This window comes from Papilio machaon, chromosome Z (genome assembly GCF_912999745.1).
Source record: "Papilio machaon chromosome Z, ilPapMach1.1, whole genome shotgun sequence".
Taxonomy (NCBI): Eukaryota; Metazoa; Arthropoda; class Insecta; order Lepidoptera; family Papilionidae; genus Papilio; species Papilio machaon.
This window is the reverse complement of record NC_060016.1, coordinates 10,719,163-10,733,861: the sequence shown is the minus strand read 5'-3', so window position 1 is coordinate 10,733,861 and position 14,699 is coordinate 10,719,163. Positions and strand designations below refer to the sequence as shown.

General features: G+C 42.7%; 2 protein-coding genes across 2 annotated transcripts; both read right to left on the bottom strand.

Moving 5' to 3' along the window:
• Positions 1 to 1,311: 1,311 nt before the first annotated feature.
• LOC106717250 (uncharacterized transmembrane protein DDB_G0289901-like) lies at positions 1,312 to 9,910 on the bottom strand. The gene is made up of 6 exons (XM_014511015.2): positions 9,724 to 9,910; positions 9,360 to 9,512; positions 6,687 to 6,933; positions 4,023 to 6,580; positions 3,914 to 3,941; positions 1,312 to 3,665 (listed from the first exon to the last, which is right to left on the bottom strand). Exons 1-6 carry the CDS (start codon positions 9,850 to 9,852, stop codon positions 1,915 to 1,917), a joined length of 4,866 nt encoding a protein of 1,621 aa, XP_014366501.2. The 5' UTR covers positions 9,853 to 9,910; the 3' UTR covers positions 1,312 to 1,914.
• A 470-nt stretch (positions 9,911 to 10,380) lies between these two features.
• On the bottom strand, positions 10,381 to 13,747 carry LOC106717138. The gene is made up of 3 exons (XM_014510860.2): positions 13,587 to 13,747; positions 13,009 to 13,137; positions 10,381 to 12,827 (listed from the first exon to the last, which is right to left on the bottom strand). Exons 1-3 carry the CDS (start codon positions 13,677 to 13,679, stop codon positions 11,199 to 11,201), a joined length of 1,851 nt encoding a protein of 616 aa, XP_014366346.2. The 5' UTR covers positions 13,680 to 13,747; the 3' UTR covers positions 10,381 to 11,198.
• Between the last annotated feature and the right edge of the window lie 952 nt (positions 13,748 to 14,699).

Below are 14,699 nucleotides of genomic sequence, written 5' to 3'. Positions count from 1 at the left end.
TGTATTATTATGTAGTAATATAATATGCCATAAAATTTGTATGTTGTAGTTGTTGAAATTAACTTGGTCTCTCTATAATGATGTATTTATCTAATTGTACTGTCTAAACAATTTTACCTTTATAAGTCTGTAATTATTTATTAAAGATGTGTTTATATCATCTATTAAAAAACACAAACTTTACAAAATATATAACATTGTCAGTCAGTGACATGTTTAAGTATAGTTTGTCATTAACATTGGATACGACTATACTCTCTGTCCAATGCATTTTAGCTTTAAATATTTATTTTTTTATTATAAGTTGAAATGAGCCTTTTTTTACTTAATTTAAACTTAATGTTTTTTTTGTGTGTTTCACGGATTGTTGATGTTAAGTTAAATTGTGATCATTTGATGTACAAACATGTAACTTATGTGTAAACTTACATTCCAAGATAACAGACTGACGTGTGCTTGTGTTGATGTGTTACTTGAAGGCGGATGTAGGAGCGTGATGATGGACATTTGGGGGCGTGATGATGGACATTTGGGGGCGTGGCTGTGTTCATCTTTAAAATGAAAGGCTCTTTTCTCGCCCACTTGCTCCGTCCTATCAATTCATGCTCCATAAAACTAAAAAACAGTATTTGGCATTTGCTTTAATGAAAAAAATATTTAATGTTTGTCACATTATGTTTGTGTGTGTGTGTGTGAGGATGTGTGTTTGTGTGTTGGAGGAGGTGTCAACTGTGACATTCTTTATTGTGCATGTAATTTAGTAAGTAAGAGAACTATTGCATGGATCTCGTTCATAGATTTTAATGTAAATAAATCTATTTATTGTGAATGTTTGGTGATGGGCGTGTCTGGGGGGGGGGCGTGGCTTTGTCCACACACCCCTCCACTTGCGCCAACTATAGTGTTAAAGTTCAAACATATTCCTTTCTATAAATCTTGTTCTAGATCAAACTACAAGAATTTATTTATTACATAGATCTGTCTGTATTTAGGCAAGCGACTTAATATTTATTGTAAGAAACTTTAAAGTGTTCTAGAAATTACTGTCTTAATAAATTTCATGATTGTATGGATATAGTACTTCACAGATAGTATTTCGTACATAAAATTGTTGTTTTGATGTGAAGGTGTGCTATCACTGCTCTCGCCCCGCCCTCGCTTCAACACTCTTCACACCCCATTTAAAGACTATTTGTGTGTAAGTTCAGATTTATGCGAACCATATTTAATATATTATTTATTAATCGTTTTTTGGTATTAAGATGTTATTTATAAAGTATTTACGAAGCGCAAGTTATGTTGCGTGCTAACAAAATTACAAAGGTATTTATTTACTTCTGCACAATAATTATTAAGGTTTTATATGAATCAAAATAGATTGAATAAAATACAATATAATTGTGCCACGTCACATTGTTCCTATTCCTACAACTAGTTTTATGTAAAGTGTCCAATGATCACAAAATAAATACCAAAGTTTCTTCAATATTCTATTCATAGTTAAGAAATTCTCCTTTATGATATATTAGGTGAGGGGTGTGGAGATTTGGGGGGCGAGGGGAGGGCGGCCCATGCACCACTTGTTATCCACATCACTTATTAGTGTGATCAATAAACATATATTGAAACGATACATAAATCTACCTAAATTATATATAAATAAATCTTATTACTTCCCCTTGAGCCTTTTATTGCCCTCATTGATTACATTTCAGACGATGTAGTTAAACTGAAGTTTTTATTTATTTCATTTTCTTATATTATCAACAACATAGACAAAATATGACATGTACAAATGTTGATGCGCTCATTTGAATAGTTTAATTGGCTACAGAAATTATACAATCATAATACTAATTATTACCTACTTAATATTAAAATAGAACTAAACTTATGATGACATTATACACGATGTCAACACTTGATAGGCGTGCCGTCGGGGTTGGTGGGTATCTTGGGGCGGCAGACCTTCTTCTTGCCCTCGGCGTCGCTCACCATGGTGCAGGTGAAAGTGAAGAAGCCGCATGAGGAGGACTTGGTGTAGTAGGAGTGGGAGTACTGCTTGCGCACGTGATCGTCCGCGTCGAGGTCGCGCGCCACCGATTTAGAGACGGAGACGTAGGGATCACCGCGAGGGCGCGCCAGTGAGCGCAGCTGGCTCGCGCCCACACGCCCGTAGCCCGCCGAGGGGGCGTACCGGATGCGCCCGCTGCCAGGCGTCAAGGTCACCGTCTGCGCCTGCGACGGGGACTCGCGCGACCCCACAACGTAAGTCCTCTCCTTGGAGGCGACCGACTTGACGCTGCCCGTGAAACCCGCCGGTATCGTGTAGCCGCCTGTACCCGGCACCCGCTCCCCCGGCTGGTACGTCCTGCTCTCGTCGGGCCGCTCGGAGCTCTTCTGGGTGATCGCCGCGTCGTGACCGTCGAGCGTGCCGAGCACGATGTGCTGCGTGTTGCCGCCGGTCGTCTGCCGCACATCGAGCGTCTTACGCGGCGCCTGCAGCGACTGATGCGTTAGCGTATCTCTCGGTATGTCATCGTAGTTGCTGTATTCGCCCTGTTCCTCTTCCGCACCGTCCGTACTGTCGTACTCGTCGGTCGGCGCATCCTCTCTGTCCGTCGTGTACTCGTATTCGCCGCCGTTGCTCCCGTACCGCGATTGGAAGGAGCGAGTGACTCCGGCGGTCGAGGCCGATGGCGCCGCCGCACCGTTTGTCTTGTGGTGATCGAGATGGGTATGGCTGGAGTATCTCGTTTCAGAATTCTTTAGGGTCTCGTCGTTTTTTACGGTTTCGTCTTCTGTGTCTTCTGTATCCAACGCTGTCATTCCGCCCTCAGTCGAGCTCTCGTCGAGCGCAGGAAGAGATTCCTCCGATGGCACTAATTCGACAGAAGGAGTGGTGTCGACGGGTGCTGGTGTATCCAACTCGGTTGTTTTTTCAGTATCGACGTTAATATTTTTTTCACTTTCGTCAAACACATCTATTTTATCAAATGATAAGCGATTTGGAAACACTGCATCTTTGTCAATGCTGGCGCCCGCCTGTGCGGCTCCGTTGTATGTGATACCGTACCTAAAGGTGCCATGGAGTTGTGATTGCGACTGTCCCGTTCGCCCGCTCGATTGAGCTGAAGCGACGCCTCCGCCGACAAATGGTATCTTCTGCGTGTCGTGAGATTTGTCGCCATCTTTATATGGTGTGAAACCAATTTGAGCCTGTGATGACGTGCTTCCTGGACCACGGGCCTGGGCGTCCGCCATGCCACCTTTTACACTCCCTTGAACTTGGGAATTAGATGAATGATACGCCCCACTTGTCAGAGATTGTGTTTGGACTGAACCCGTTTCTGAGCCCAATTGCACATTCGCTTGAGATTTGTTATTCCGACCACTTCCTTGTGCGGAACTAGACGCCCCTTTTTTCCCTCCAGTAACTTGGCTTTCGGCTTCTTTGTTTTCTCCAGTTATTTGTGCTTGGGCTGAAAAAGAACCGCTTCCGGTGTAAGTGCCATGTACGTTTGTCTGAGCGCGGCCTTTGTCATTTCCGCCCCTGGAGGTAGCGCTGGCTGTTGTGCCATTAGCGGCTTGAGATACGCTCGCTTCAGCCTCTGAATCGTCTCCGTCTGCAAGATTTCCCACATCTGTGAAGTTTTGGGGAATGCCTAAAAGAAAACAATTACAAATTAAATATTAAAACCTAGGAATCGAGAAATATTGTAAGCAGATTTTATTATTGCATTTAATTTTAAAAATGTAAATACTAATAGCTATATTTACAACAGGATATCATCATTACTTTTGAATCGACTTAATTTTGTTGGTCACACAAATCGTGTTCAGTTGAAAACTTTTGTAACAAAAAGGAAAGTCAATAAACTTTTACCAATTTTTGGAGGTAATTATAACTCACCATTGTACTCATTGTTTAGTCCCGGATACTGCAACAAAAAAGAAAAATATATAATCACTTTGCCATAAGTAGTTTAATTTATTTTTTTATTAAAAAGTTAAATATATACCCTTGCGTTGTATCCATTTCCACCTACGCCACCTCCGTACCGATCTGTAAAGTCTGTTCCGTAATTAGGTTGTCCATTGCTATATCTTCCACCATCACCAGGTACTCCAACTGAACCGTAGCTCTCACCAGGTTTGCCACTCTGACCTGGCTGGTAGCTTCCTATACCACTTACACTAGGTTGACCCTGGGGATAAGATCCTTGACCACCTTGATAAGACCCATAAGGACCTGCACCAACTGGACCATTTTGAACCTGACCAACACCACTCGGTCCATAATTACCCATGCCATTACTTGATCCCGGAATGTATACCCCAGATCCACCATTTTGTCCCGGGCCATAATTTCCATAACCAATGGTTTCTGGACCAACATTTTGACCAGTACTAAAGCTTCCTGTGGAACCTGGATGGCTACCCATATTGGATCCAATATTACCTCCTCCCATTCCATTGGTTTGTCCTGGTCCGTAAGTTCCACTTCCACTTTGAGGATTATCACCGGAACCTGTTCCGATACCAGCCCCTCCCGGTACACCGCTTTTATGCGGTCCATAGGTGTTATAGAATCTCGTCCCATCACCGGGACTAACCCTGTAACCACCGCCTCCGGGACCAACAATTTGGCCTGGCTCGTAACTTCGAATATTTTCCGGTGCACTAACCTGGCCGGGACCATAACCAACTCCTCCCAAATTATTACCCTGTCCGGGCCCGAAATTTCCGCCTGTACTTGGTCTGCCGTCTTGCCCTGGCACATAACTACTACTGTCCCCTGGTGAGCCCGACCCGAAGTTTCTATTCGCCATCGGTATACCTCCCTGTCCGTGTACATAAGTATCCTCGCCACCGGGAATACCGATTTGACCTGGTATGTATTGTTTGATTTCTCCAGTTCCTCCAATTGGGCTATATCCTCCAGTTCCTGGTCCACCATTGCCTACAGGGCCGTAGCTCATACCTGAATTTGGTACGTTAGGGCCCAAGCCATTATTCGTGTGATAACCGGTACCAGCCATGGGAGTTCCTCCTATACTAGGTCTTGTTTGGTCAGTACCTATGAGATTGGGTGCAAAACTTCCTCCACCTCCAGTAGTGTCAGGGCTAAAACTTCCTAAATTTCGGTTCGGTACGTAATTTCCACTACCAGAAATTGTACCGCGATCAGGACTACCCCCTTGAGGTACTTGTCCTGTTCCTGTTATGAAGTTTCCAGGACCTTGACTAGGGCCATAATTATTTCCTTGTCCTATTCCAAAGCTATTTACACCATTACCAGAGCCACTAATTCCGTAAGGACTTTGACCTGGCATGTTGCTTAGGCCTTTGCTTTGATCCGTACTTCCTGGAATCAACCCACTATATCCATATTGATTATTAATATTCGGATACGGATTGCCTATGCCTCTATTAAAGGGTGATCCTCCCGCAGGTATTATTTTACCATCGGGACCGACGACGCAACAAAAGTAAGGTGAACTGCCTGGACTGTATGATGCAATCGGCCAATTTCCTCCTTGGGCGGGATTCATATTATTGCCTGCAGTTCCGGGGCTAGAACCATACCCAGGAACGCCGCCTTGGTTACTATTTACACCTTGAGGATTCGTAACACCCCCTGATGTAGATCCACCGAGTCCATTCGGAACACCAGTCTGTTTGGGATTGTAGGTACCACTCTGTCCTTGATTGCCAGGGATAACATTGTTAGGACCAGCATGTAGAGGTCCACTATTGATGTTTGGTGTAAGCGCACCATTTTTACCAGGTCCGTAACCACCATGAGTTGAGCCACCTGGTCCGTAACCGGGACCTCTTTGTTCCATTTGATTATAGACCTGTCCCGGTAAACCGATTTGATTCGGCAGTGACGCACCATTACTCATAATACCTCCTGGCTGTGCAGGACCTAACCCCCCTCGACCTGGTGCACTCATCAGACTTCCTGGTGGGTAATTTCCACCGCCTCCTGGAGTTCCAATTTGTCCTGGTCCATAACCGCCTGAATCACTACCATATCTGTTCCCTTGTTCCGGTCTAGCATTATCCCTCGGTCCAACTTGCTGATTTGAGCCATATCCTCCATTTCCTTGCTGATTCGGGCCATACTGTGTCATGGGACCACCTAATCCTGGGCGATATGAACTTTGTGGTTCTCCTTGACTAAGTGGCGTGCCACCCGAGACTGGGTAAATATTTTGATTCCGACCTTGGGTGGGACCTACCACTCCTCCAGGAGTTAAACCATTTCCACCAGTTGGAACACCGTATCCCCTCTCATAGCTCGGTGCAGAAGGGTGGGGTCTTCCGTAATTTTCTAAGCCTGGTTTAGCATTTTGATTGTTTACGTAAGTAGTTCCTACAGAGCTTCCACTGTTGGGAGGTCCAACCCATCCAGGGCCGCCGTTTTGTCCCGGTCCAAATGCACTAAAGCCATTGGTTCCTTGGGGATGCTTTTTCATACCAGCCACTACCGTACCGACATTACCATAACAATCATCGCACGAAGGTTCGTACATTGACTGACTTTGCGCTTGTCCCATTCCGCTGTTACCACCTGTTAACATAATACAAGCCCGTTTTAACATTGTACCTCTTATAATTACTTAATATTGGCACTATTAATGAGTTGCAACAGGTGTCGTTTCGAGTAAGGTACTCACTGACGCTGGCGCGCGAGGAGTCAGCTGCAGAATGGGCCTCCGCCTTTCCCTCGTCCTTGCCGTCGCGGTCCACAGCGAGGTACTGAGACTGTGTCTGTCCGCGATACCGGCCGCGGGGCGCTCCCACCGTCTGCCGGCGCACGCGGCTCTGCTCACTTACTCTCGTAGCCTCCGCTTCAAACTCCTCTGTTATAATCACGGCATCGCAGAACACGTTCCTAACTTCTTCATTGTACAACGCCTTTATCTGTATTAACAAATGAATATAATTTGAAAATCCTTGACATAATTCGATCGTCACAAACTTGAGTATTTAGATTATAATTGCGCAACAATACAGTTCAAGGAGACGGGGCTAGCCTTGTGGATACAAAGTTATCACAGATAAATATGACCGTTACTTTCAAATCATTACTCTAACCAAATTTGGAAACACATCTTTAATTATTGCGAAAAAGTCTTGATTTTCTATTTGGACGAAATAAAAAGAAACCGACACTTCAGTTGTTATCTATCGCATGTCGTAATTAAAATATTTTTATTACATGTTTATTAGCCGTGCGCAGATTTACCGTTGACTCCTCTCCCACTAACGCAGACAGCGTCTCACGCTTTTCTGCTCACCTGCTCAATACTGTCAATAAACTTCTGCGCACGTATGGGGGCGTCCATAAATTACGTGAGGTGTTTTTTTTTAATTTTCTGCCCCTCCCCTCCCCCTGGTGAGATGTCGTGAGATTTTATTCAACCCCATCCCCCATCTCCCAATCTCACGTGAGATTTTTCAAAATGTGAGTTTCTTACGTAAACGCGTTGGATTGTCATTGTAAAAAGAAAAAAACAAATTTGCTTCGTGCTTTTATTTACGACTAGTTATGACTAGTAATCAATGTTGCTGAGAGTTTGATTATAAGTGTAATAAAAATTTAACAATAGAATACTTAAATCGTAACTACTTAGATTAAAAAAGAGTATCTCCTCTAATTCAGTCCATGGAGAATCATGCACGGTCTCAAGAGAGACTATTGGAACCAACATGTCCATATGATTTTCAGTAAAATCATCTGATCATTTTTTTTTTGTTTCAATCAGAAAAAAAATTGCGTGATATTTGCCGAGACCCCCCCTCCCTCCAACGTAAGATTAGATGAGATTTGACTCGACCCCCTCCCCCCCTTAAACACCTCACGTAATTTATGGACGCCCCCTATACTAGTACGTTGTATTTTATAAGGATAAATAATATTTTTAATCTCAATAATTAAGACGTTCTACAGGATGTACGGGAAAGAAGCTACTCGTATATTGTTTTGATATTCCCGTTTCCGATCACCATGTTGATTTTATATGAAAGATTTGTTCTACAAAAATGTGTAATTTAACAAACTAATACGATGGTTTTAGTGTGAATCAAATCTATTTTAGTCTTTTTCTATTATTTGAATACAAATGTAAACTTATTTATAAAAACTTATTTGAACGCCTCTAGCGGCTAAACTACGTTACTTTAGATATATATAAATTGAGTTAATTCGTCATTTATTTCGAATACAAGAAATTTGTGGTATTAAGTTGTACACGACTTTCTCGAACATCCTTTATATAGATAATAATTTTATTTCATTATATCAATAAATAGTGATTGATCGTGGGCATCCGGCACCAAAATACCCGTTTAAAACATATTGTTATCTCCGCTTTTTATTCAAAGACAATGACAGAGATGATATGTTTTATAATTTACATATAGATTTTGATATTAGAACCCAAAGGTGATGAGATATTTATATGTACAGTGAAACACTATTTTATTTCAGTCGCAAAGATAAAGGAAATCTACTGAAAAAAAATGATCAGCTCAGGGCATCCTTCAGGTCTGGATATAATTAAATTAAAATTAAAATATTTCTATTATATATATGCTTATGATGTTTTTTATTGTTTTGTAATGTTGCACCACAGACAAAATATCGACAAAGTAGACTAGTAAAGTGCAAACAATAATTGTTCAGTTATAATTCAAATTTTTCTAACAAGTAAGAAACTTTCGTTATACGATCAGAATTGCAGACACAAGTGACCACTAACTTAATCTTGTTTAACAATAAGTTTGTGTCAAGTTAGTGATAACACAAAACAATTTTAGCTGCGATGTAGATGATAAGGAAAGAGAACGATGCTCCGAGTTGTGACACCGAGATAACTTAGCAATCATAGTGTCACAAAACTTTGGATACATTGACGTATCAATTAAATCCATCGACCCAAATCCATTTATCGACGTACCCATGTTATGTACATTGCAAACTTCTCGCTTATTGAATCTCGAGGATCTTTGCCAATTTGATGACAATAAATCGTACGAAAATCGTTATTAATTTTAACTAACATCGCAACAGCAATAATTTTTCGCATAGCCTCAAGAGTACATATGTATAAAACTGTTAAGAAATACTAAAATTGTTTTATGCTTCGAGATGTATGCATCTAGATATGAAAATCAGTGTCATTTTCCTAACAAACTACCCACTTATTATAAAAAAGTTAGCAATCAATTCTAGATGAAACATTTAAATAGTGAAATATAGCACATCTGAGTGATTTTAATACCTTTACCGATAGTTTGTTATTTATACGCTTGGCAATTGAAACGTATATGAAAATTAAACGTACCGTATAGTGAGCCGGTGGCGCTTCGATGTCGGAAGTCTGCAGAAGGCCGCACGTCTCTGCCGTCGGCAGGTCCCACCTCGCAGCATCCTCGAGTCCAGCCGCCACGGGCCAGGCGACACACGGGTGTGAAGGTTGTGTGCACAATATGTAAGTCTGTAATGTTAAACATATTTAACAAGGTAATAACATAAACTGCAACTTTAATAACACCTCTGGTTAGTTTGTATTGAAACATGACTCTCATTTTATGATTATATTTTTACAGATATTATTTTAATGAAGATTTATCCGGACAATGACGAATTTTTAAATAACATTTCAACGTCAACGGATAATTCAGGGAGCATTGTAATTTTGTAGTGACCTGATGTTGTAGGGGCAGGTGTCTGGTGGCAGATGTGGTAGAGGCGGCGGTGACCAGCACCAGTAGCGGCAGCAGCAGGCGAGTCGCGCAGCTTGCGCGATGCGCGGGTTCGCGCGCAGGAGCTCGCATGCCGTCGGCGTGGCGAGCGGGCTCAGTGTGCGCTGCCAGCGCGCCGCCCGCTGCGCCCGCTTCGCCTGACCCCAGGACCCGAGATGAACTCTCCACAGATATAAGTTCACCCACCCAATTTCGGCGATAGCAACTAATTCTGCTATAGCCGTAGTGCGCACACGAGGAAGTAATGATAAGCGATTGCGATTCAAGGATTGTTTCGCTTGTGGCCTAATTTCTATAAAGTTCGCAAATTTTCTTGGGTTTTTATCTTGATTGACATTACCATTACATCTAGACTCGTATACAATGAACGCATCTGCGGTTGCGGATGTCCGTACGCTTCGGATCAACAATTTAATTAAACAGAGAAATTAGAGGCACACGATAGATAGCCTTTCACTCCTCGATTATGTACTATTCATAATTTTCCCTTTTATTAATTAATAAATTAATATGAAATTGGAAAAAATAAATAAAACAAATGTTATATTCATTTAATATTTTTATTAATAAAAACTATAAATAAAGGAATATAAAGCATTTGATGAGCGCGGTGCGCAGACTACGGCACCGAACAGACTCAATAATACAACATCTAAGTCTATTTCCATCACGTTACTACACAATATTAAAGCATAATTTTATTTCCTAAAATAAGTACATTTTATATTTTAATGGCTGAATACAACAGTCTATTGTTTAATTATCCAACGTGTGCGTATTTTGTATGTTCAGGCCACAAACTTGACTCTATTTCTTAGTAATTATGTGTGAAAGTAAAATACAACTAAGTACTTATATTGAGCAAAAGATTTGTCTATACAACTACCTATAATTGTCATCAACAGTCAATGTGTCTCGGAACAATATTATAATTTTGGTCAAAAAACATGACGGTTTAACACGTCTTCGTTGTGAAAACGGACATTTAACATTGGACTCGAGCAATTTTAATCAAGATTTTAAATTTCAATCCGCACTTATAGTATAAAACAGTACTAAACTAAAACTAGATTTTGATCTAGACAAAATTATTGTTGTTTGTTCTGCATGCAACTGTTTAGCTCAACACTCTAACCACACGATAAAACCATTCACTGCGGCTCGATCAAGCGTGATTCAATTTAACGTCAACATTACAATACAAAATACCAAGCATCTTCCTGTTTCTTTTTTATTAATTCCCTTGCCTGCTTCCATTTCCTCCCTGTTTTTCTATCTCTCTTTGTATCTTCCGTATCGGGGTTATTCGTTTTCTAAATACTAACGACTCTAGCCGCTAACTTATAGTTAAAACTATACTAAGATTATTTAAACTAACATTTAGGCGTTGAATTGAGCATTGTGCGTTTAATTATTGCTTATAATCTAGTTATTTCTGAGCTGACGGCGGACTCTTTCTTCTTGTACGAGTGCGTGGGGTAGAGGAACCTCTGTGAGTAGTATCCAGTGTTGCAGGGCTCCGCGGGACTGTCGGTGGGTCCTGCGCGCCGGTAGTACTCCCCGGGCTCGGCGCACTCACACGCCAGTCGGCTCTCTGACCCGCCGCTCTCAAGCTTGTACTTGGGCACTACCATTAGGCTCTCCTGGGACTTGGTGGGTTGAAAGTGATTCCGGCTCCTACTGCACACGGGGTAGTGGTGCGGCGTGCCGCTCTGGCGCTGTTGATGCTTCTCCTGCGATTTCTGCTGATACTCGTGATGGGTCTGAGTGCTGCGCCCGCTGTGGCTGCGACCGTGGCTCTTGGACCTGCTCGAGTGCTTGGCGCTAGTATCGAGGTAGCCGTACCCGAAGCCGTAACCTCCGAATGCTTTTGTCGTCAAATTATCCCAAGACTTCGGCTTGACGTGTTGGTGAGAGCTTTGGTATTGTATCTTGGGGGAGGCCTTGGCCTCAGAACGGTCATTATCCCAAAAGAGTGTGTCGCTGCTGAGCGAGGTACTATAGCTGGAGGCGGAGTTATCGCAGGGCGCTGTGGCGTCGCTCGCCGTGTACGACTGCAAGCTGCACCGGCTGGTCTGTGTCGACTCGCTCGTCAGGTAGCGGTAGCGGCCGGTGCAATGACCCGAGTTACACGTTTTCTTCGAGTGCGTGTGACCACAATTTTCTGTCTTTTGTGTCGACTTATCGACTTGCTGGGATTTTTCTTTCCTCTTGTGTTCCTTCGAGCATTCTTTTTTCCTTCTCACCTTCTTCCTGGAGTTAGGGACGCAGTGTGGATCGCAACACGGGCTAGCCAAGTCGTACGCCTCGAGACTGTTCGCATCCTGGTTGTTATAAGGTGGCATACAGGGTCCGCAGCCGTGGCTGTGGTTGTTTCGGTGGACCTTACCATGTTTTCCGTTACTGGTCGTGTAGACTTCGGAAACTCGGTGCGTGTCACCCGAAGTCTCAATGACGCAGTGGTGGCAGTCGCGCCTGTTGCGCGGCGAGCCTACGGTGATGACAAAGCTGCCGGTGCGCAAATCGGGCCGGATGATGCAGGTGCCGTACCGCGGGTCTAGGTACCGATACATAAACACACTGCCGGTGGCCGGTTTGGTGTTCGTCACGTTCTCGCTGGACAGCGTCGGCCGGCAGTATCCACCGTTTTCAGCCACGTTGTTCTCCTCGCTATCCGAGATGACGTCCGATGGAGACGATTTCTTTTTTTGCGACGGCAGACTATGCGTCTTCCAGTTGGCGTCGAATATTTGTCTCTCCCTGACGGTGAGCTGCTCCAGTTCTCGCGTTTTGGCTTGCAAGGCTCTCTGTATATTGATGTACTTGAGATGGAGTTCGACCTTCCGCACGCAGTCCTCAAAAATGACGACGATGCGCATTCTGCTGTCGCAGCTGTTTATAGCGTCGACGATGGCGGCGTGGTCGGCATGCTCGACGTCGACGCCGTTTATGGAGAGGATGACGTCACCCTCTCGCATGCCCGCCGCCGCCGCCGCGCCCTGCGGCTCCACCTGCTCCACGTATGTTATTACCTCGATCTCTCCTTCCTGAAATATATCAAATTATATGTTTTAAAAAAACTTCACACGGTAGGGATTGCGGGTTTACTAAATAACTTGAACAAAGCTTCTACTGGTGGCTGGGCTGAATATCTTACTATATTTTCTTCTTTTCTAACAACATATTTTAGGTGAATTAATATTTGGCCAATGTTAAATAGTCATTTACCTTTTTGTAGTGTATGCCGTAGCTCTGCAGAGTGAAGCCGTACGAGCCGTTCTTCTTCTCGACGATGATGGTGCGCCGTCGCCAGTCCTCCTCGCCCTTGCCGCGCTCACACTTTATCGACTCCCTTATCTGTATCACAATAAGAGTGTTTTATCATTGCATTGCAGCTTAAACTAACACTTTTTAGAAATCTTCCTTTTAAAGTTCTTATTGTTTATATTTCATATTAAAATTTGTCCAATAACATCGTGTTAATATTTTAGAAAAGTTATCTAAATATTCCATTTTCAAAAAATAATTGTTCAATGTACAACTACTCCACGTGACCTAACCGCTAAATTGCATGATATCAAAGAGATTCAAATAAATCAAGTGTGTCCAGTGGAAATAATTTTATATACGTTGAAATAGGTTCATATATAACAATGCATTATTAATTAACATAATTAATGAGGAGAAGAGCAAGGAATTGGTTTTTATTAGAGCGCATTTTATACTGATTAGTGTAGCCCTAGGCCTTTGTTATTGTATGAATGCTTTGTGTGCACAGCGCGATAATGGTGGATTGGTATATTTACAGAGTTATCAAGTGAGTCCTCCTTTGAGTCGTTGGTGAGCTTGGCGTTGGCCAGGCTGCTGGGGCAGCGGTCGCTGAGCTTAGGGGAGCTCATGACTCGCGGCGGCGCGCCCGGCTCCGAATGAAGGACGTAGCACTGTTCAGTACAACATGTTTCATATAATTTGCATTTTCTAACCAAAGCAATAAGGTGCCTGAGATCATTCGATCACGTGTCCGTCGCCAGGGTGTGACGGAATGAGCAGAATTGCGCGCGCACTTTACGCATGCGCCATGATAAAACTGCCTACCCTAGGGTCGCTGTAGAGCGACAGGTTAAAGCAGTCGACAGCGGCAGCTGCGAACAGTTGCCGTGCAAACGGCAGCTGAGAATTGCTGTTCGAAGCTGCTGTTGTCGATTGGTTGAAGCTTAGTATCTTATTGCTTACTTGAGTTGTATGTATATACGTTAATTTGCTGTCTGTTTGTCTTACCGTCCGACTGCCTGTCTATCTGTGTGTCTTCTCTGTCCATCCGTCTGTTTGTCTGTCTGTTTGTTTTTCCGTCCGTCTGTCTGTCTGTCAGTCTATCCATCCGTCTGTCTTTCAGTCTATCCGTCCGTCTGTTTGTTTGTCTGTGCGTCTGTCCATCTGTCTGTCAGTCTTTCCATCTGATTGTCTGTCTGTAAGTCCTTGTTTACGGATAATCTCCGAAAGGACAGGACCAAAGGTTCTTTATGATGTTACATTTCAAAGCGATTAAGATTTTTTAACTTTACCCATAACTTTTCATAAATTCCTTACTTACTTAGTTACTTAACTTAGTTAAAAGTTTTCTACTTACCCTTCGACGTTTAAAAAGATTTGATAAACTGTTCCTCAGCATAACTAAGGCGGTTTGAAAATATATTTAAAATGTTGAGTTAACCTCAAATGAGTGGCGCTTTACGTGAAATGACCATCAATGGAATAAAAGAAGGCATTGACGTCACTGAAACCCGATCATTTTGTTATTTTAAGTATTGAATTCACTAGCAAAGCAAACTAAGCATTTCACCAAAGAATAGTGACTGGATAATGTATTATTTTATAATACCTACACCTGTTAAGGTCATTTCAACTAATAGATAATGTTT